This window comes from Marmota marmota, unplaced genomic scaffold (assembly GCF_001458135.2).
Source record: "Marmota marmota marmota unplaced genomic scaffold, marMar, whole genome shotgun sequence".
NCBI classification, from domain to species: domain Eukaryota; kingdom Metazoa; phylum Chordata; class Mammalia; order Rodentia; family Sciuridae; genus Marmota; species Marmota marmota.
In genome coordinates, this window is record NW_025999990.1 from 49,655,763 (window position 1) to 49,678,571 (window position 22,809).

At 36.8% G+C, this 22,809-nt stretch overlaps 1 protein-coding gene across 5 annotated transcripts in view; it reads left to right on the plus strand.

The window, feature by feature from the left end:
* The window catches only part of Arhgap28 (Rho GTPase activating protein 28), a 190,929-nt gene extending 171,071 nt beyond the window's left edge, over positions 1–19,858 (plus strand). For all 5 annotated transcript variants that reach the window (XM_048806539.1, XM_048806541.1, XM_048806540.1 and 2 more), the window contains 6 exons: positions 1,604–1,801; positions 2,503–2,616; positions 5,993–6,049; positions 8,646–8,770; positions 15,672–15,736; positions 17,507–19,858. In XM_048806539.1, the coding sequence (XP_048662496.1) occupies positions 1,604–1,801; positions 2,503–2,616; positions 5,993–6,049; positions 8,646–8,770; positions 15,672–15,736; positions 17,507–17,601 (654 nt within the window). In that variant the 3' untranslated portion in view covers positions 17,602–19,858. The remainder of the gene's footprint in view (positions 1–1,603; positions 1,802–2,502; positions 2,617–5,992; positions 6,050–8,645; positions 8,771–15,671; positions 15,737–17,506) is intronic.
* Positions 19,859–22,809: the final 2,951 nt, after the last annotated feature.

A 22,809-nucleotide genomic window follows, 5' to 3' on the forward strand; every position in this document is an offset into this window, starting at 1 on the left:
TTTTGGGTCTGCTAGGTATAGAATCATGTTACCTGCAAATAGTGATAATTTAAGTTCTTCTTTTCCTATTTTTGTGCCTTTAATTTCTTTCGTCTGTCTAATTGCTCTGGCCAGTGTTTCGAGAACTATGTTGAACAGAAGTGGTGAGAGAGGGCATCCCTGTCTTGTTCCAGATTTTAGAGGGAATGCCTTCAGTTTTTCTCCATTCAGAATGATGCTAGTCTGAGGCTTAGCATAGATTGCTTTTACAATATTGAGGTATGTTCCTGTTATCCCTAGTTTTTCTAGAGTTTTGAACATAAAGGGATGCTGTACTTTGTCGAATGCTTTTTCTGCATCTATCGAGATGATCATATGGTTCTTATCTTTAAGTCTATTGATGTGGTGAATAACATTTATTGATTTCCGTATATTGAACCATCCTTGCATCCCAGGGATGAATCCTACTTGATCATGGTGCACAATTTTTTTGATATGTTTTTGTATCCGATTTTCCAGAATTTTATTGAGGATTTTTGCATCTAGGTTCATTAGAGATATTGGTCTGTAGTTTTCTTTCTTTGAAGTGTCTTTGTCTGGTTTAGGAATCAGGGTGATGTTGGCCTCATAGAATGAATTTGGAAGTTCTCCCTCTTTTTCTATTTCCTGAAGTAGCTTGAAAAGTATTGGTATTAGTTCCTCTTTAAAGGTTTTGTAAAACTCTGCTGTATACCCATCCGGTCCTGGGATTTTCTTAGTTGGTAGTCTTTTGATGGTTTCTTCTATTTCCTCAATTGATATTGGTCTGTTTAGGTTGTCTATATCCTCCTGACTCAATCTGGGCAGATCATATGACTTAAGAAATTTATGGATGCCTTCACTATCTTCTAATTTATTGGAGTATAAGGATTCAAAATAATTTCTAATTATTCTTGATGAATTTCTAAAGGTGAGAATCTATCTATACTTTGGTGGCTCTACAAGATTTTTCTAATTATTTCTTCTTCCTCCTTCCTCCTCATCTGCTTAGAACAGTTGTATGTAAGCATTATTTTCCTGTGGGCAGTTGAAGATTTCAGAAATGAAAAGCAATAGAAAAATATCACCCAATAGTAAAATTTTAAAACTTTTTCAATTGAGTTTACATTTGTGCAGATGAATGAAATATTTATATTGTTTAAATTTGTTTTATTTCTGAAGGAAGAAGTAACTCATTTTTAACAGTAATGCTTCAAATTAAAGGTTTATTTTAAAGAAGTACTTCTTTCACTATAGACTGCATTTCATGTTTATTTGAGCTGCAGAGTTTTCTCTCCCTGTTTTATGTTTAATTTTAATATTTGTCAGATTGTTTGAAACAAAAGAAATAAGAAGATATAAGCTATAATTTATAGAGACCCCACAAATAATAAATTCTCTAAAATGTAGTTATTTTATCAAACAATCAAATAAAATTTTCTTCGTAGAACTTTTAAGCAGATTAAGGGGAAATATGACACATTTATGCATTCTACACTTCTGACATTTCCCAGTGTCACAGTGAATGGGTATAGAAATGAGTGGTCACAGCCGCTGGAACCATGGACGGTTTACAATAGTATGACACAATGCTATTTCTTGTTAGGCCCTCATGACATTCTTCAATAAAGTGATTGCCAATGAATCAAAAAACCGAATGAGTTTGTGGAACATTTCCACTGTAATGGCACCAAACCTTTTCTTCAGCAGAAGCAAACATTCTGACTATGAAGAATTACTGTTAGCAAACACTGCAGCCCACATCATCCGCCTAATGCTTAAGTACCAGAAAATTCTATGGAAGGTAAGTAACAATGAGATGACTGTCAGGCTCCCCTCCAAAGTCCACCAGCACCAGGAGATGTAAGGATTCCATGATGAAGCAATCCCCTTAGTTAGAAGGAGGAAAGATGAGAACATAGAAGCTATGCCTGTTATGCCATCCACTTAAGCTGTCTTTCCATATCCACAGGTTCTGTAGCTCCATATTCAGCCAACCACAGAATGAAATTCTGAAAAAATTTTGGAAATATTTCCAAAATATTTTTCATCAGTACTGAATATGCACAGATCATTTTTTACCATTATTCCCTCAATAATACAGTATACAGTATGCTTTTTACATAGTATTTACATTGTACTGGGTATTATAAGTAATCTAGAAATGGATTAAAGAACATGGAGGTATATGCATAGGTCATGTGCAAATACTAGACCATTTATAGAAGGGGCTTGAGCATCCTCAGATTTTGGTATCTGAGGGTGTTTCAGGAACCAGTCAGTCTGCCTTGTGTATTGAGGGATGACTATACATTCTTTGAGAGCTCCTCTTTAGCATGTTTTCCCTATTAAACAGAAATTCTTATTTTTTTAATTTCCCTTTTACAAGTCAGATGCCACAGTTCCTCGTTCCAAGATACTGAGTGGCACAGGGAGAAGCTAATATAACTGAGGGAGGTTTATTTCAAGTGGTTTCCATCTAATCAAGTTATTTTTCTTCTCCAGGTTCCATCTTTCTTAATCACCCAAGTAAGGAAGATGAATGAAGCCACCATGCTGTTAAAGAAGCAGCTCCCAAGTGTGAAAAAGCTGCTCCGGAGGAAGACCATAGAACGGGAGGTGAGAAAGGGAGAGCGCACACTGTTCGCCTTCTAGACTTATTCTCAAGTTAAGGCCAAAGTAACTTTTTAATAATTTAGAATCAACAATTTTACATGGTCTTGTGATTATGACTGTGGCCTTTCCATTTTGTTGAATTTTGACTAAAGTTCTTGAGATATCTATCTCATGAAGATAATTTAAAATTCTGTTAAGGAATTACTGGAACAGTTAAGGAATCTCAAAAAAGCTGCAAGTTGACATTTCCATCCTTGTGAACTGGATTTAAGGGCAATCCCATATCCAGTAAGTCAAATAAGTAGGGAAAAAGATCTCTTTAGAGATGGAATTATATGAGAGATAATCATCAAATGGCTTTTGGTAAATTTATTGCATTCCCAGGAATTTTTCCTGTAGCAAAATTATTTGTGTAGAGGTATGTCATGGAAACAGCTTTTAGAAGAAATATCTTCATTGCTTCAGTTAAACTTGGGGGTGATCCATGAATGTCAAGCATTGATTTCATTCAACCTTAAGGAGGATCCAGATACTTGAAACTCACTTCATCTTTAAGGAACTTGCATCTAATGTGAGAAGCAAATGTGTCTAAGTGCATGAATACCCAGGATATGCCTGAGTGACAGACCAGTTGTGCAGACAATGTCCCAGGACTGTGCAGAGAATAAAGATATGTGCGTCAGCTTGAGGAATTGTGGATGACTTGATGGAGGAAGTAGTGTGCAAGTTACATCAGGAAAGATGGGTAGCACTGAAAAGAAAGAAAGGAAGGGATGTTTGTTCAGAGAAAGAGCAGGGAGGTAGGGAGGCAGGGAGGCGGGAGGCAGGAAGCAGGAGGCAGTATTGCTACCTGATTCACCACAGCACAATCGTGATGAAGGGCTGTGGTCCCTTGTAGATTGTAAGCAAAGTGACTTCATATAAGGAAAACCAACACTTGCATTTGAAGGAAAAAAAAATTTTAATCTATAAAAAATTCAAACAATATTAAATTCATCATTTTAACCATTTAAAGTTCACTGGTTTTTAGTATATTCACAAAGTTGAAACTTCTTTTTTCAGTAGTTGTGTGGATAAGACATATTTTCTTTCCTGTTTTGAATGTCTGCTAACTTTTTGTTGAAGACTGAACATTCTGAATATTATAATGTGGCAACTTTAGAAATCGGAACCCTCCTACCAGATCCCTATTCAGAGTTGGTTGCCACTGCTTGTTGTACCTGTTTAGTCACTTTTTTGCTGAACTAAGTTTGTAATGTCTGTTTTGTGTGGCTACTAAAATCTCTGTTCCGTGAGCTTAATGGTTAGCTGTTGCCTTAATGGGGGCTTTGTTCAATGCCTAGAAAAAAACCATCCTCACAGTCTTTGCAGATGAGCTGTGTGAGTGTTGGGGTCCCCTTTCCCTCCTCAACCAGGCAGTTTCTAACTCTTCCTGAGCCTTCTGCCTCCTGCTTGCACAGAACCTGGAGATCAGCCTAGGGTTTATGCCTTTTTCAGGTCTTTTCCAGTCCTGTGCTTAGTAGTGGCTGAGTACTTAGCCCTTTAAATTCTTAGAAATGTCAAAGTTTTTCAAACCCTTATTCCCTAATGCAGCTCAGTACCCAGCCTTGACTCCCAAGATTTTCAGTTATCTGTTTTTCCCAGCTCTTATCCACTGCATCAGGCAGCTGAGACTACAACATTTGCCTATAAATATTTTCAATATTACACTTCTTAGCACAGGTCAGGTTCCAAGTTAGACGACATAAAGCAAGTCTTTTGAGCCAGTCTTCCAGGGATCACCCAGACAGGTCAAAACAAGTTTTAGGATTCTTTGTGAATAAGGTCCATTTTGTTCCCTTCTTACCTATACCAGGAATGCAGGCTGATGCCTTCAAGGTTTTGCAGAGCTAGGGAGACAGGATGGGAAGAGTGTAAGTGGAAACACCACAAAGCTTGCTTTTTTACTGAGATTTGGTTGTTGTTCTTATTCAGATAACCCCCTGGTTGCAACCTTTAGGTTAGCATCCAGAGTTCTGAAAAAGTTGATACTGATAGTGCTTGCCATTTTTTTTTATGGAGGGGTGGACTTTAGGGTTTCTTGTGCTGTCCTTTTTACTCAGGAAAATATTAATGGCATAAATATGATACATGTGGAGCTGAAGCAGAGGCCTGGTTGCCAGTTACTACCTATATGAGCTTGGGGAAATTTCATTTGCTCTTTGAGCCTCAATTTTTTTTATCTTATAAATTGGAAGTAAAGTAATATCTATTTTACAGACTTATCACGATGTTTGAGTCATATACTATATAGGTAAAGCACTTTGTAAACTTTATATTGCTATATGAATGTCAGTTATTTTAATGTCTGGATTATATATGTGGATTGGTTATATGTAGCACCAAGGTTGAACTTAAAGTTTATAAATACCATGGAAGCAATGGTCTTTCTTTAGCTCTATTATAATATATTGTGTAGGAGAATTGTTTATTTTTGGTGCCAGGGATTGAACCCAGGGGCACTTAACCACTAAGCCACATCCCCAGCCCTTTTATATTTTATTTTGAGGCAGGGCCTTGCTAAGTGCTGAGGCTGGCTTTGAATGTGTGACCCTCTTGCCTCAGTCTCCTAAGCCACTGGATTACAAGTATGTGCTACCACCTGGCAGTATTGTGCTTATAATTCTTAATTTTGGTTGAATAGGCAGTTCTTTACTGAATTACAAATTCAAAAGCTAGAAAAGACTGGAAAAAAATTAGCCAGTCTTGACTTCCCCTCCTGAAGACAAATAATTTCACCAATGACAGAATATGTCTACACAGGAGCATATAAATATGTATATTTCCACATATGCTGTATGCACAGATTAGCAAATATGAATACAACTGACCTTCTGTATCAGTGTCCACTGCTTCTGATCTGATTTAAAATATTCAGGAAAAAAATAACATTAGTACTGAATATGTAGACTTTTTTCTTGTTAATATTCTCTTAAAAATACAATATTTATTTTTACAATATTGGGGATTGTGGCTCAGCGGTAGAGCGCTCACCTAGCATGTGCAAGGAACTGAGTTTGATCCTCAGCACCGTGTAAAAATAAATAAGTAAAATAAAAGTATTCTGTCCAACTACAACTAGTTAGATGGTATCCAATCTTTTGATATTACAATTTGTGCGACAGTGAATAAACTTGTTTATGTCGTTGTTCACAAATGAAGTAATTTATAGTATAAATTTATAGATGGGGAAGTGTGTGGTCAAAATTCATATTCATTGTATATGAATAAATACTTAAATGATAAATACTTAAAACCATAAAGATTGTACCAGATTCCATAAGCAGCTCATGCTTGGTTTCCCAACATGAATCCTGACGACTAACCATGTTTTCTTTAGGGTACAAGCCCCAAGACTTCAAAGGTACTACAAAAATCACCCTCTTCTAGAAGAATGGTAAGAAAACAAATAGTTTCCTTTCCCCCATTAACTACCTACATACAATCTGGCTGCATCTACCACATTCTTGTATAATTTTGATCATGATCTATCCTTCAAACTTGGCATTTATGGCATGGAACATAAAACAGTTGTACAGAGACTCAACTAACTGATGATTGTGAGGTGTGTGGTTAGGCATCCTATATACAAGTATGAATGCCACTGAAAGTTGTAGGGGAAGTGGGGTTGTTATGATCATAAGCCCAATAATACCAAAGCATGAAATTTATCTTATAGAGGCTTCTGGCTGCAGAGCTGGGAGGGGAAGGACATGAGATAATCAAGGAGTATTTTAAGAGTACAGTCTTGGCTGCAGTGAGCCAGGGACTCTGCCCCCTCTCAAATCCACATCCCTCACCATCCATTTTCTGGCATGTTCCCTCAGTTCTTGCTGATAATACTAGGAAAGTGTTATAAGAACTGACCCTTTTTAAAACCAGTGTTATAGTTTCCCAGGTCTGCCATAATAAGGTGCCACAAACAGGGTGGCTTAAAATAATAGAAATTCATGCTCTTATAGTTCTAGAGGCTAAAAGTCCAAATCAAGATGTCAGTAAGGCCAGTTTCTTCTGAGATGTGAGGAAAGGCCTGTTCCAGGCCTCTTTTCTAGTTTTTGGTGATGCCAGCAGTCCTTGGCATTTCTTAGCTCATAGATGCACTACTTCAATCTCTGCTTCAATCTCCACGTAGCATTCTCACTATATTTGCCCGTCTTTCTTCCACTCTTTTTTTTTTAAATTTAAAAATTGAAGACTGTTTATTTGATTCTTTTAGACTCAAGCGTCTTTAAGCAACAGAAATATCCTTTTGTCTAAACATATTAAGTATCTTGTAACTGTTGGATGAAATATTTTAATTCTTAAAACGTGAGCTAGTAATTTTTCTATTAAATTTATTTATTTATTCTAATATGTTATACATGACAGCAGAATGCATTTCAATTCATAGTACACATATAGAGCACAAATTTTCATGTTCCTGGTTGTTCACAAAGTAGAGTCACACCATTCATGTCTTCATACATGTACTTAAGGTAATGAAGTCCATCTCATTCCACCATCTTTCCTATGCCCCTACTCCCTCTCCTCCCCTCTCTCCTCTTTGCCCTATCTAAAGTTGCTCCATCCCTCCCCTGCTCCCTACTCCATCCCCATTATGGATCAGTATTCATATAATCAGAGAAAATATTTGGCTTTTGTTTTTTTGGGATTGGCTTACTTTGCTTAGCTCTAACTCCAGCCATTTACCTGAAAATGCCATTTTATTCTCTTTTAATGCTGAGTAATATTATACACACAGTTTCTTTATTCATTCATCTACTGAAGGGTACCTAGTTTAGTTATTGGTTCCCCAGTTTAGTTATTGTGAATTGTATAAACAGTGATGTGGCTAGGGTTAACAGGAACAAATCTCTTCCACTCTTGAAAAGGACATAAGTCATATTGGACTAAAAGCCCACCTACTTCAGTTTGACTTCATCTTAACTAATTACATCTTCAAAAACCCTATTTCCAAGTAAGATCACATTCTGAGGGTCTTGGATCTGGGACTTCAAATATGATTTCTAGGGAAATAGTTCAGCCTATTATGTTGTTATTCTAGGGTATGTAATGAGTCAATTCCTATGCACTTTCTTTTATCAATAGTACCATCCTTTAAGAAGTTAGAAATTTAGAACAATTACCCGAGGAATAGATTTGCAAGTGGAAATTTATTTCTCTTCAGCTACATAATTATTAAAAGAGTAAAAATTTTTTGAAGCAAATGGAATTTTCCACTCTGACAAGACAGAAATTTCTGTTAATCAAACAGCAGCACAACCCTTTGAATATTTCATTTAGCTGAAAGCCCCAAGATCTGCTAATCACATCCTTCAAAAGCAAAGACACCTTCTTCCTCAACACAGTCACATTCTGTTCTGTACAGGGTTAGCTACATGCTTTGCAGGCTAGTTTCAAGTGCCCACGTAGAATTTTATTTGAGCTGGTCATTCATGGACACTTAAGAAAAGAGGGTATTTGAGAATTTATTACTAAAATTTTCAGAAATTTGGCTTCTTAAAGTATTTTAAATGTTGAATTGTACTTAAAATAGGCTTATTTAGGTCATTGTTCAATAAAGACATTGATGGAAACATTAGTTTTTTTGTCAAAAGCCAGTTTTACTCTTTTCATTATTTTTAAAAATGTTTTATTTTTATTTTCATATTTTTTTAGTTGTAGTTGGACACAATAATCTTTATTTTTCTGTGGTGCTGAGGATCAAACCCAGTGCCTCACACGTGTGAGGCAGGTGCTCTACCACTGAGCTACAGCCCCAACCCTCTTTTCATGATTTTGACATCTATGTGTGTAATTAATGAAAGTAAAATCCCAGACTAAGTTTGGTCATTAGTTATTCTCTTGGTTAAAAAGAAAACAGTGCTTTATTCTGATTAAATGTTGGTCATATTGACATGAATTTCTAATTCTGATTACTTCTTAAATGCAGTCATTGAACTAATAATTCATCCTAATTTGACACAATGTACTGAATTTTCCCTCATTGACAGTCTGACGTGCCAGAAGGAGTCATAAGGGTCCATGCTCCTCTTCTCTCTAAAGTGTCCATGGCCATTCAACTGAATAGTGAAACTAAAGCCAAAGACATATTGGCGAAATTTCAATATGAAAACAGGTGAGTGAGTGTGAAGGAAGGTCACTTCACAAGGAAGAGAGATTTGCATCAGATGAGTAAATTTCTAGGCACCTATAACCTTTGCCTTTTGAAAAATTAGAACTGTTATTTTGGGAATTTTACCAGAAGACTATAAAAGTTAAAAGCGGAGAAAAGGCAAATACAAAAGTCGTTTTTTAAAGGAATTCTACAAATGGGATTCTTGCGAGGTACTCTTTATCTTAGTCACTTCATTTATTCAGTGGAATTGTACATTTTATTAGAATGAAAAAAAATACAGCAAGCTAGTTTTGTAGATCTCTTGATAGTTTTCCAGGAATATAATTACTTTAGACTTCCTCATGGGCATCACAGTTGTTTCTTTCCTGAAAACATACAAACATATTACTAATAATCTTTAGACTAATAATGATATTTAGATTTAGGTATCTGCCATCAATAACCATAAAAGAGCATAAATCATAATCCTTTTTGTATAGGAATGCTTACTCAAGTATAAACATTTGCCTTGAGATTTTCGAATGATAAGTAGCATATATATCGTTTGTTGGTGGATATCCTTAAAAAGCATTTCACTTATATTTCAAAGGAGTAGCTGTGCTGACCAGAAAGAGCCAATTCTAAAAGTGTGCATGTTGTATGATTCCGTTTATACAGCATTTTTGAAATGAAAAATTGTACAAATGGAGGATAAATTAATAGCGGCCATTAACTTGGGATGATTGTGGGAGGAAGATGGGCATAGGTGGGAAAGGGCATCATGAAGGATGCTGGTGGAATTGGAACTGTGCTGTTGGACTCCACTGTGGTGTTAGTGGGTCAACAAACCTCTATAACATTGTATTGAACTTAATTCACACAAAATGAGCACAAGTCAAGCTGCTAGATCTGAATGAGATAGATGTATTTTATCAACATTAATATCTTTATTGTAGTTTTGCAGAATGTTACCATTGGTGAAAACTGGGCAGGAGTACAAAGAATCCATCATTTCTTACAACTATATGTGAAGCTATAATTATTTCAATAAAAATTTCAGTTAAAAGAATAAACAAGAGTAGCTAGCCAGTGAAAGTCATCTGTGATATTAGAAGTTAGGATGGTGGCAGTGCAAAGGCATAATGAGAAAGAAAGTGGGAGGCCTCCAATCCTTTTTTTAGACATGGGTGTTGGCTTCATGGTATGCTCACTTTGAAAATTCATCAGGTCATATTTGTGACTTGTGCACTCTATGTATGCATGTGCATGCTTGCACACACACACATACAGACTCACACATATATGTAAAAGCTTATACTAAAAAGGAGAAGAGGAGTAGACAGAAGCTAACAAGAGTCCTGAATGTTTACTTCTCTCTGTTGCGGTTCCAGGCACTTAAGATACCATAGAATTACCTCCTATGAAGTCATACAAAGACTTGAAATAGCATTCCAGGTACTTGAGCATCCAATAGGTTCCTACTTTCTTTCATATATTACAAAACTGCCTCAGTACTCTCAAGTAGACTTTTTGTGGAAAAAAAATGTTTCTAATAAAAACAAATGAGAACCAATGACTACAAATAGACTCAAATCCTTTGAAACAACTTCTTCAAAAGATCTTGTCTTGTCTGTTCTTCCATTAGAGCTATGGATATCTCCATTTAAAAACTGCAAACTGATGCCATTTGGTCTATTATACCAGAGGCTTATTTTCTCTCTATTCATTCCTCCTTGTGCTTATACACCAAAAGTGGGAAGGAGTGCTGTTCCTCCTAGGACCTCCCTCTTAAACTAACACAGCAATCAGAGAAGGACTCTGAAAGGTGGAAAGAAGAGGTCCAGAAGAACAACATGGTTTTGAGAGCTTCCTTATTGCCTCCCACATATGCCAGACAGGCCCTGCAGAAGCCTGCAGCCTAGATCTCACCTCAAGCAGTTGATAGGACTCCAAGAAGAGCTTGTTCCCATAACCAAAGGACCTGGAATGGGGTGCCTAACCACAGAGAGCCTTTTGGGCAATACCTCCTCTATTCCAACCAAACATCATCAGAAGAGTCATACCACTGCCACTTGTGGTTTCAGTGGGACCAAGAGGGAAACAGCTCTCCCATCCCCTGTTCAACAGAACCAGAGAGTGATTCCAATTCCTGATTCAGGATAGTGTCTGCACCATCAAGGTCTTGTAGTAAGCCGAACATCCACCTCCCTGCAGCAGCAGTGAGTCTTAGGGAGGAACAACAATGAGGCAGCACTAGGCAGGTTATCTCCATTCCCTTCCTCAGTGTCAGTAGTGCCCAGTGGGGAGCTGAGCTTCCCCCCACCCCCAATCAAAAGAATGGAACCAGACAGGTTGAGTCAAGCATCCCTGTTCTCTCCTGCCCTTACTGATATCTGCCAGGCCCAGTGGGAAGTTGAGTCTCCATCTAACATCTGGTAAAACGGTGGTAAGAAATAGGAATGGCAGATACTCTGCTTCCAACCCCCTCTCCTTTGTTGTCACTGGACACCTGTGACAAACTGAGCTTCACCCTCCACCACAGCAACAAAGTGGTCTGTCAGCGTCTATTTACTCCTGCCCTAATGTCAGCAAAGCCTGGCAGGAAGCTCATCTACACCCCAAATGGAGCGCAGCAAGAGGCCATACATACATGTGTCCACCTAGATCCATGCTAAACCTCAACAGGAAGATTGCCTACTGGAAAACGGAGATCAGAGTTTCACAATGTAATATCCCAAATACAATACAAAACCATTACTACAGGGGAAATCACAAGGTGAATGAGAAAAGACAATAGATGCCAACATTAAACAATTAGCTTTTAGAATTATCTGACAAGGGTTTTAGAGCAACTGTCACAAACGCTTCAACAAGCAATTAATGAATTCTCTTAGAACATATGAAAAAACAGAAAATTTGAGCAAAGAAATAGATGTTGTAACATAAAGAACCAAATGGAAATTATAGAACTGAAAAATGCAATAACTGAAATAAAAATATGCTGGATAGGCTCAGTAGTGGAGTGAGGTAACAGAAGATGGAATTAGAAAACTTAAGAACATATCAATAAAGCATATTTATTTTGAACAACAAAAAGAAAATATACTGGGGGAAAAAATAGCCCCAAGAACCTGCCCAGGACTATAATGAGAGCTAAATTTCCTATGGTCATTATTCCAAAAGAAGAGGACACAAAGTGAGACCAGAAAAGTATTTGGAGTAATGATAGGAAGCTTCCCAAATCAGCAAAAGACATAAACCTATATACTCAAGAAGCTGAGTGAACCAAAAGGGTAAGCTATAGAAATTCATGCCAACACAGCATAATTAAACTTGTAAAAATTAAAGACCAAGTGTTAATCTTGAAAGTATCAAAGAGAAATGATTTCTTGTAGGGAGATGTCAACTCAGATCATAGTGAATTTCTCATCTAAAACCATTGAAAGTCAGACATGTAATAACATTTTTCAAGTACTGACAGAAAAGATCCATCAATTTTCAATTCTATATTCAAAAATATTGTTCAAGAAAGGAGGGAAGATGGACTTTCTCCAATGAAAGAAAACTTAATAGTTTTTTCTCAACAAGCCTACTCATAAAGTTCTTTAAACAGAAAAGAAATGATAACAAGGCTTGAAACATAAGAAAGGAAAGGAGAACATCACAATGGATAAAAAATAGTGCTAAATATAATAAACTATCCAACTTCTCATGTATTTCTTAAATTGTGTGATGGTGGAGGCAAAGCTCATACCATCTAATACGGTATTCAATATGTGTACAGAATGCATATAAGACAATTATATTTTAAAATGATGGGATTCCACAACTTTAAAATGGTCTACTTAAAATTATTTCCTTCTAAAGTGTACAATACATAAGGAGGGAAAAAGCAATTCTTCAATTTACAAATCTGCTTTAAGGCACACAATGAAGATAAACAGTGATTAGTCATGTTTAAGTCACCCTTTAAGATGTATGATGAAAATAGCACTTTATTTACTATTCGATGTTATATACCCTTAAGTTTAAGGAAGTTTTGACAAATACTACAATATGAATGAAGCTTAAGGACCTTATGCTAAGTGAAATGAGCCAGTCACAAAAAGACATATAGTGGGACTGGGGTTGTGGCTCAGTGGTAGAGTGCTCACCTAGTATGTGTGGAGCAGTGGGTTCAATCCTAAGCACCACATAAAAATAAAATAAAGATATTATGTCCACCTAAAACTAAAAAATAAATATAAAAAAGACATAGACTATATGATTCACTTTTATGAGCTAGTTAGTGTTCAAAATCATAGAGAAAGAAAGTAGAATCACAGTTGCTAGGGGGAGGGGGCAATGGGAAGTTATTGTTTAATGGACATAGATTTTCAGTTTTATATGATGAAATGGTTACTGTAGATGGTAGTTGTAGCACAACATTATGAATATATTTAATACCACTGAACTGGTACACTCTGCTCCTAGCCACTGGTAGCCAGTCTTCTACTTTAAGTCTCTATGAATTTGACTATTCTAGAAACTAGTACAAGTGTAACTCAAGAGAGAAAGGATTGCCTTGTCAACAAGTGGTGCAATTAGACATCCATAGGCAAAAGTTAAAAACAAAACAAAAAAAACCTTGAACTAAAACTCACCCATCATACAAACATTAACTCAAAATGGATCAGTTAAATATGTGATGTAAAATTATAAAACTTTTAGAAAATTACATAGGAGGGCTGGGGATATAGCTCAGTTGGTAGAGTTCTTGCCTTGCATGCATAAGGCCCTGGTTTCAATCCCCAGCATCACACACACACACACACACACAAAAAAAAAAAAAATTACATAGGAGAAAGTGTTTGTGACCCAGGACTGTGAAGAGTTCTTAGACTTGACACCAAAACTATGATATACAAGAAATAAAATTGATAAATTAGACTTCATCAAAATTGAAAACTTATTCTCTGAGAGACCCTAGGAATAGGATGAAAAGACATGCAAAAGACTGGGAGAAAATATGTGCAAACTACATATTCCACAAAGGACTAGTACCTAGAATACATAAACTCTTAAAACAGTAAAAACTCCAAACAATCCAATTTGAAAAGGCAGAAAGAACATGAACATACATTTTATCAAACCAATTTTGAAGTCAGCTTCCTGTTGCCGTCACAAACACCTGAGAAAAATCAACATACAGAAAGAAAAGGTTTCTTTTGGCCCATAGTTTGGAAGTTCTGGTCTGTGACTGATTAGCCCCATTGCTTTTAGGCCCATGACAGCACATATCAGTGGCCAATGGCAGAGCAAAACTGTTGGTCTGCAATCAAAAAGAAGAGGAAGAAACTGGGGTCCCATAATCTCTTCAAGGGATTACCTAAGGACCTCCCACTAGCCCCTACCTCTTAAGTTTCCTTCACCTCCCAATAGCACCACGCTGGAGACTGAGCCTCTAACACAGGGGCATTTGGGTACACCTGGAACCATGGTAGAGACATATAGGTGATACACACGTGAAAAGATGCTCACAAATTAGAACTACAGTGACATTCTTACATACCTGTGAAGATGGCTAACATATAGTGTCAACACCAAATACTGACAAAGATAGAAACTGGATCACCCCTACATTGCTGGCAGGCATGTAAAATAGTTCAGTAACACCATAAAACAGTTTGGCAATTTCTTATAAAACTAAATATTCAGCTGAATATCCAGCATTTATACTTCTGAACATTTATCCCAAAGAAATGAAGTCTTGTTTTCGTACAAAAGCCTGTACACACATACTTACAGCAGATTTACTGATATAATCAAAACTGGATAAAACCCAGATGTCCTTCAAGAGGTGGATGACCAAACAAATTGTGATACATGCACACGAGGGAGGGCATATGACTCAGCAAGGAAAATGTAACAACTTGAACCTGTATATTTCCATTTGGACAACATTTATGAAATTGTGAATTTGTAGAAATGCTGACTAGAATAGTGGTTGCCAGGGGTGAGGTGGGGATAGGGTAGAATAGGGAGAGGAAAGTGAATGTTACTATAAAAAGGCAACAGGAGGGAAGCCTGTGATGATGGGAATGTTCTGTGCTTTGACTGAACCACGGTCAACATTCTGGTTGTGGAATTGCCCTCAAATTTTGCAACACGGTACTATTGGGAGAAATTGGGCAAAGGGTGCACTGGATCTGTCTTTATTATTTTTTTCACAGCTAAATGAAAATGTACAATTATCTCAAATAAAGTTAATTAAATAGAAGAGGGCACTCATCCTCCTTCCTCACAACAGAGAGGCGAGGGCAATCAGAAGTAGCCATGCCCCAGGTGGTTCCCAGAGCGCATGGAGACCAGCCCTGGTCTTTTGGGCTATTCTATCCCAGCATTCAAGTCTGGGATAGAAAAATTGAATTGGGCAATTGTTTTTTCTGATTTGCTTTTATTATAGGCAGACTTACAAAGAAGTCAACCTTACTTTGCAAAATGTAGAAATGTGACATGGGCTGAGCAGAGAATGTCATTCAATTTTGGGCAAATATAGAAATGAAACTTGACTTTTGAATTGTGGCCAACAAATGATTATTAAACACGCAGCTGCTCCCTGGCCAGCCTCGATGTGTCAGCATCCGTTCTCTCCCTAATAGCATGCTGACAGTTGTGGCTAGAATGGGCTCTCTCTGGTGTAGGCCACTGAGCATGCCATCTTGGTTTGGAATCATCCCAAATTATCTGGACTTCAACTTCTTTATCTGTGTCAAAAAGGGAAAAAAAAAAATTATTTTTGTCATGACTCTAGCTGTCATATGATTTTATGGAGTTTATTTCATCAAGACAGAATGAATTGTTTGTTTTCATGTTTCTAATATGCAAATTTACCTCAAATCAAGAAAGAGAGTTAAAATTATATTGCTTTCTCTATTTTTAGTCATGGTTCATCAGAATGTATTAAGATTCAGAACCAAAGATTATATGAAATTGGAGGAAATATAGGTAAGCATTCTTAAATAATTTCTGCTTCTAAATTCTCTGACTATCCTAAAAGAAATATTGTTATTATAAAGGTATATTTTATGTGTTATGTCTATTTATTTTGGATAAGAAGTCAAAATCAGTTTTCATTTTTTTAATTGTATGTAAAAAACAGGTGCATGACCTGTCTACAGTATTCTAAAATTTAAGTGAGACTATTTTAGTGTGGATGTGGAACAGACTTAGGTCTAGTCTCTCTTGAGGTTCATGCAAAACAAAGGGCACTGAGAACTGAGAGAAGAAGCATGACACCCTTTTTCTTCAATTTTCCCATTTTAGCTCAGAGCCCAGGATCTTTCACTTACTGATTTCCCTGATAGGACTGGATCCAAAGAAAATCCCTTCTCCTTGTGCCTTTGTCCACGTCCTCTGAGCTCCATGCACCTGTCTGTGCCCTGACTTGTGGCCTGCGTGCCTCCTCCTGGCTTTCCTGAGGGGGTCCTGTCTGGTCAGGGCCTTGTTCCAGTCAGCCTCGGTTCTATCCTGCATCTTCCACTTTTCCTTCCCAATGGCATCGTTTCTGTTGGAATTAAAAAATGGTCGGTCATTTCTCTCACCTCTATGGAATTCTCTCTTGACCCCCCTCTGGTCCACTCCCATTTCTCTGTTCCACATACAGCGAACCCCTTCCATCAGTCAGTCCTCTGCACTCCTATTTCTTCTGTTTTCTCTTGAAACCACTCCTGTCAAGCCTCCCCCCACCTCCCCAGTACTTCTCCAAAATCGCCCTCTTGTCAAGGCCACCAGAGAACTCTTAGGCCGTGAGATCCAGTCGTCCCTTCTGTCTTTTGGACTGCCCGAAGTCTTCTTTCTCTTTGACAAACACTTTCTCTTGATTTCGAGGACAGTTAAGCTTCTGACTTCCTTAGAATCCTCAGCATTCTCACACAGTACTCTCAGCCCACCTCATGGCTTTAAATACACCTGAGGGCTGATTCATCTGACCAGGTGTTTCCTTGGCCCCCAAACTTGAGTCACCAGGCTCACTTTGCCTGGCACTCTGTCCTTGCTGTGGCTTTACCCAGGATGCCCCACTTCAGATATCCTCCTCTCCCTCTCGCTTCTTCCGTGTCTAGGCTGGTGACTCTTCTAGTGAGGTCTTCCTGGCTCCTGTACCCTCTCCCTGTGCCTGCCTTGCTTTGTTTTCCTCTAATATCTTATCACCACTGGATTGACTTTATATTTTACATGTTTATCTGCTACATAAGCACCCAAGGGCAAGTGTTTGTGAACATCCAGTGCATTGCCCCAGCCTTAGAATAGTGCCCGGCACTCCACTTCTCGCTTGCTTTTGGGCATGACTTCCACAAAGCAACAAAATGTCCAGTTCCTAAAATAAGCTTGCCTTGAATCTTCTCTGCCCTTCTCAAGTTACTGTCTGTAAAAGCATTAGAGGATATATATTAGCATATAAATGGTCAGCTTATACCTGAAAGGAGTTCTTGCCTTGTTTTTCTAATGTACATGTTGAAGCTAGAGAAAGTGTGCCTCTGGAGGGTATGTCTGTTTCTCCACAATTTATATGAGATCCTTTTGAATTATTTCAGTCTTAGAAATGGAGGGAAGGAGGGAAGAGGAGGGAAGCATTGCTATGAAACTTCGAAATATATACACTTTGGGCTGAGAACTATTGGCCTGATTTGAACCTTACTCACATATGAATGTGCATGCATGTACACAGGTAGAAGTTGCCCTCTTGAAAACATTCTTTGAATTTCTCTTTATCTTTAGGACAGCATTGCTTGGATCCAGATGCATATATTTTGGATGTATATCATGTAAATCCTCATGCAGAATGGGTGATTAAGCCCCAAGCAAGTCTTTGAAGATGGCTGCTATTCTGTGTTCTATGCCAAGAAGATCCTACATTTTGTGGGGGAAAATAAGATTGCCTTGACATGTTTGTTCCCATAACCCTGTTGTGTTTCTCAAGGAGTGGTATCTCCAGCTTTGTCCGCTTGAACTATGGAAGAGGAGCTGGTTCACCACTTAAGCTGACCTTCATCACGTTTCCTTGATAAAAGGAAAGCAGATGTGATGCTTCCAGAAGAAAGGTCAATGGAGAATACAGAACTAATCATTTCTAGTATTCAACTTTGCAGCAGAAATGAACTTGGTCCTGTACCTGGGGATCAGAAACACTTCTTGATGTAGCCAATGCTACCAAGCATAAGAAGTGAAAAAGACCCTTTTTTATATTTGTGTTTAGACATATATTGACCTCTTTTAAGCGAGAATGCCAGAAATAGCCTTACTTTCTGCCCTACAAAATAATCTAGATCTACTTTCCAAAGAGAATCGGTTTATAAAGTGACACATTTTATCAATGCTCTGACTTGTCTCTGAATTGGGGGAGGAGGAACTTTGGTCTAAAGAAAACTGTGGTGTTAAGTATGTTGTGCCATGCTACCTGATAACCCTTAACTTCCTGGTGCAAATGAACAATTCTCTGTTACTGAATATTGAAAATTGGTATTTTTTTGTCTTTTTATTTCTGGTACTGGGGCTTGAACTCAGGACCTCACATGTTAGGTATTTGCTCTACAACTGAGCTATACCCCCACCCCCTTTTTTAAAATTTTATCCTAAGACAGGGTTCTGCTCAGTTGACTAGGCTGGCCTCTAACTTGCCATCCTCCTGCCTCAGCCTCCTGAATAACTGAGATTATAGGAGTGTGCCACTGCACCTGGCTCCAAAATAAATATTTTGTAGTTTATTGTCTTATGAGCACAGATCCCCATTGTAAAGCTCAACTTGACAAAGAGTATCTTCTGCTCTGCAAGAGCATAAAACAAAAGCCTTTGTTTTTGTCAGCAGGCACAGAGTCTTTTCTCATCATGGTTATGGTGCTCAATGAAATCCTCTCATATGCCAGGCAACAATTTCCTTTTTTGATCAAACAACCTAAAAACACTGACCTGCCTTTATCCAAGAGTGCTGAAAAATACTATTAGATCCAGTTTTATAAGCTGCAAAAGACTTTGCTTTTATTTATTAATCATAGTCATGGCTAAGCACTGTGGGTTAGCATAGGGCCATAGAATCGGATGATCAGATGGTGCGCTGAGAACTCCCCCCCGCTATCAAGATCTCACAGAGCTATTTTCCAGACTCAAGATTGGCCAGAACACACAGTCCTCATGTTTCTAATTTAGAACAAATCTGAAATGTGCTGAGGGATTGGATAGTGCTGCCTTTCATCTTGAGATTGCAGATAGGGTCCTCTTAGGGATAAGCCTGAAATGGGGACAGAGTTCTCATTTATCCCAGACACATACTCTAACTCAGAATTCAGATTGAGGTTTTGATGGATTTGTATCAGATTAAATAAGATTTAAGGCCCAAGCCACATTCTCATGATTCAAAGCTGAATCACAAATACAGAAAAACGTTTGTTATTTATTTATCAAGTCTCAAAACATAATGTGGTAACATTCAAAGTGCATATACGGAAGAAATCTTTTATATGCTACATTATGCCTTGACGTCTACACAAAACATTATTTATACTCAGTATGTAGATAATTGCATTTCTAACCTGTAGAATTTTGTTATGCTTTTATAGGAGAAACAATGATCCATTCATTTGACTTGTTTGAGAATTTTTATTTTCTTTATCTGAAAACCATTAGAAACTAAACTGTATATGTGGTTTCTATTCATTCCTACATTTCAAAGTTTTCAATGTATGGCTAATGGTATGTGAGTTTACATAACGAATTTCCAGAGTCTGGAAAAATAATTTTATCATTTTTGCAATTCAGATAACAAAAGTAAACGTTTCACCTTAGGTAATTGCCAAATCCCAAGACATCAGATAGAAGTAATTTATGCCCACACATGGAAGAAACTTCCAGTAGCTTCCCTACACATCTATATACCTGAAAACTGATCTTTTTCATTGTATTTCCTCTCATTAGAACAGTTAAATTCTGTTGTGTTTATATAGAGAATTCACAGATCTATTCATTTAATGTCTTATTTTGAAGTTTTCATGTCTTTTGACTGAAAGTACATTAGGTCTCACACAAAGATTCTAAATGTGTTCAGATTTATCCCAACTTATAACCAGCCTTAAATTCGAAAATGCCTGTCATCTTAAGTATTGAAAAATCTTTTGCCTTAGCAAAAGTTGTTTTTAGAAAAGTTCAGTAAACAGTGTGTAAAAATGAATAGTCAAAACCAAAGGAAAGTCAGATGACTGGCTTGTAAATACCGTTCTGACCCTCACCCCATCCCAAATGTTATTGGTACACAGTAAGAAAAATAATATCGTCCAGGAAAGTACTTACAGGAAGTTAATGTTTAGGAGCACTCATTCTTAGATCTGGCTCATTGTTTCCTTCATTCTGTAAAAGCTCACTTGGGAACATGATCTTTGAACAAACTGGAATGTCAGTTCTTTACGATGTATATACAGTATAAACTACCTCACTTGCTTTTCTTGGGGAAAAAACTAATAGACTTTAACAATTTTTGTTACAAACTGTCTTAGTCATATTATTTAAGTCACTTCAGTTAGCTTTCAATGTGCATTTATTAATATGCATTTAATGATGTAAAATATTTTTAGCAAAGTTTAAAACCAACTACTCTGTAACTGTGACCTGTGGTATACTCTGAGATCATCCATGGTCCCTCACTGATTATCTTGTGTTTCTAATCAGGTGGAAATGCAGGTTTTCAGAAGCAGGAATGTCCATCTTTTCTTTCAGACATTTGCAACTGTTGTCCGCATAATTCATTTGGCTGAAAAGTAACATGAGAATAAGATGTCCCTTCATTTTTTCACATAGATATTACTTGCCTAAATAGTCAATATATTATGAGATTAAAGAGGCCCCTGACAGACATTTTTTTCAACTGTTTTCCATAAATATGTCACACTAAAAAATAAAATAACTTGGGTTTAAAGCATTCCTTTCAAGGATTTCAACAGTTTTATATATACATACCTAATTTTAAAAATAACATATTTTCTTTCAGGGACTTTCCAACTATTTTCTCAAATTGTGTAAATTGAGAAATCTTATGTTTCTGGAAAATGCCAATGTATGTTTCTTCCCATCTCAAAAGTTCATATTGACTCTTGTCTCTTCAGTTTTCATTGTCGTGTAGCATGAGTATGTTGCATTTTAACCCCTAAAAATAAAGAAAAAAAAACAAAAATATTCTCACAAAAATTCTTTGTTTGACTAGTCTGAGGACACAGGGGCCACTGAAAGAACAGGAGTTTAAAGTCAGAAGTTTTGTGTCTGAGCCCATCTCTCTCAGGAACAAGATGATCTTGTGCAAAAGCTGCTTGGCATCATGGGAATGGTGGTGGGTTAAAGGTAAATTGAATAAGCAACCGTTTCCTAAATTTGTTCGTTAGTGCTTTGTCTGTGCAGGTTTTTAATGAATGATTTAAATATAATGATTTGTAGACACATGATTTATACACATACATGCATACACAATCTTTTCCATAAATACAGAAAAGATTTTTGACAAAATTTAAAAACAATTTGTGAGTTTTAATTCAGCAGTTTATTATTATATATCCTGTCCAAGAAGCAAAACAAAGAAATATAAGGCATAAAGATATGAAAACTATAAAATGGTCTATATTTTTAAATGGTATGATTAATTGTATTATTTGTATAGAAAACCCTCAGGCATCTTCAACTATTCATATTAATGAGATAATGTATCAAGATCATGGCACATATGATCACTGTATAAAAATCAGTTTGCTTTTATGTTAGCAAAAATCAATTGGGAAATACGTTTTTAAACTTCCATTTACTACAGTACCAAAACTTGTAAAATATCTACAACTATATTTAACAGAGTATTTGCAAAACATATATGCTAAACAGTGCAAATGTTTCTCTAGGAGTATAAGATATAGGTAAACAAATATATAAATTATAACATGTTTCTGGATGAAAAAGAATTGGCAGGATATTAATTCCCCACAAGCAGATCTATTGATTCAATACAATCCTAATCATCAAGTAGGTTTTTATTGGTAGAAATTGACAAACTAATTATGAAATATATATAAAGATACAAAGGATCTAGAATATCTAATCTTACCAAAAAGGAGCCACATTCTTAGAATGAATTATTTTAAGGTTTACTACAAAATTATAGCTATTAAAACACTGTGATTCAGAATAAATAGCCATGAGATCATCAGTGAAACAGAATCACACAGATATAGGCGTCCATTTAATTTTCAACACAGCAACCCAGTAGGAAAACAAACTTCAACAGATAGTCCTAGAACACCTGGATGGATAGCCATACAGAAAGAGGCAGGCAGGCAGGAACGCAGAAAGGACAGGAGTGGACCCCTTCCCATAACACACAAAAATTCATCCAGAATGAGTCATAGAATCCAAATCCATGAGACTTTCATTTAAAAAAAAAAAATTACGGTAGCTTTGAAGCTAGAAGTAGGCAAAGATTTCCTAGGAACAAAATGCAACACATGTACAAGATTAATAAATGAGACTTCAACAAAATTTAAAACCACTGCTATCCAAAAAAGAGCATGAAGAAATCAATAAGCAAACCACAGCTTGGGAAAAGTATATTTGTAAAGCATGTTTAACCAAGGGCTGGGATCTAGGACATGTAAAGAACTCATTAATAAAAAGGCAAACAGCCCAATTTTCAAAAAAATGAGTGTAACGCTTAGGAACAGACCCTTCTTAAAAGAGATACAACAACCATGTGAAAAGGTATGCAATATATCGAGTCACTAGGACAATGCATGCTGAAACATGTGATGCCAATGTATAGGCTCATCAAAAGAGTTCAAATTAAAAAGCCCAATCATGACAAGCATGGAAGAAGCTGAGCTCTTAGACATTGTCAATAGCAGCATAGCATGAGATAGGCCAATACTGAATGATCACACAGTACCCTATAAATATGAGCCATTACTATATGTCAATTTAAAAAAATCATTAACATTAAAAAAAGAATAAATGGATAGAGACAAGAACATGAAATTCAGATTTCAGAAATAGAATGCAGAGTG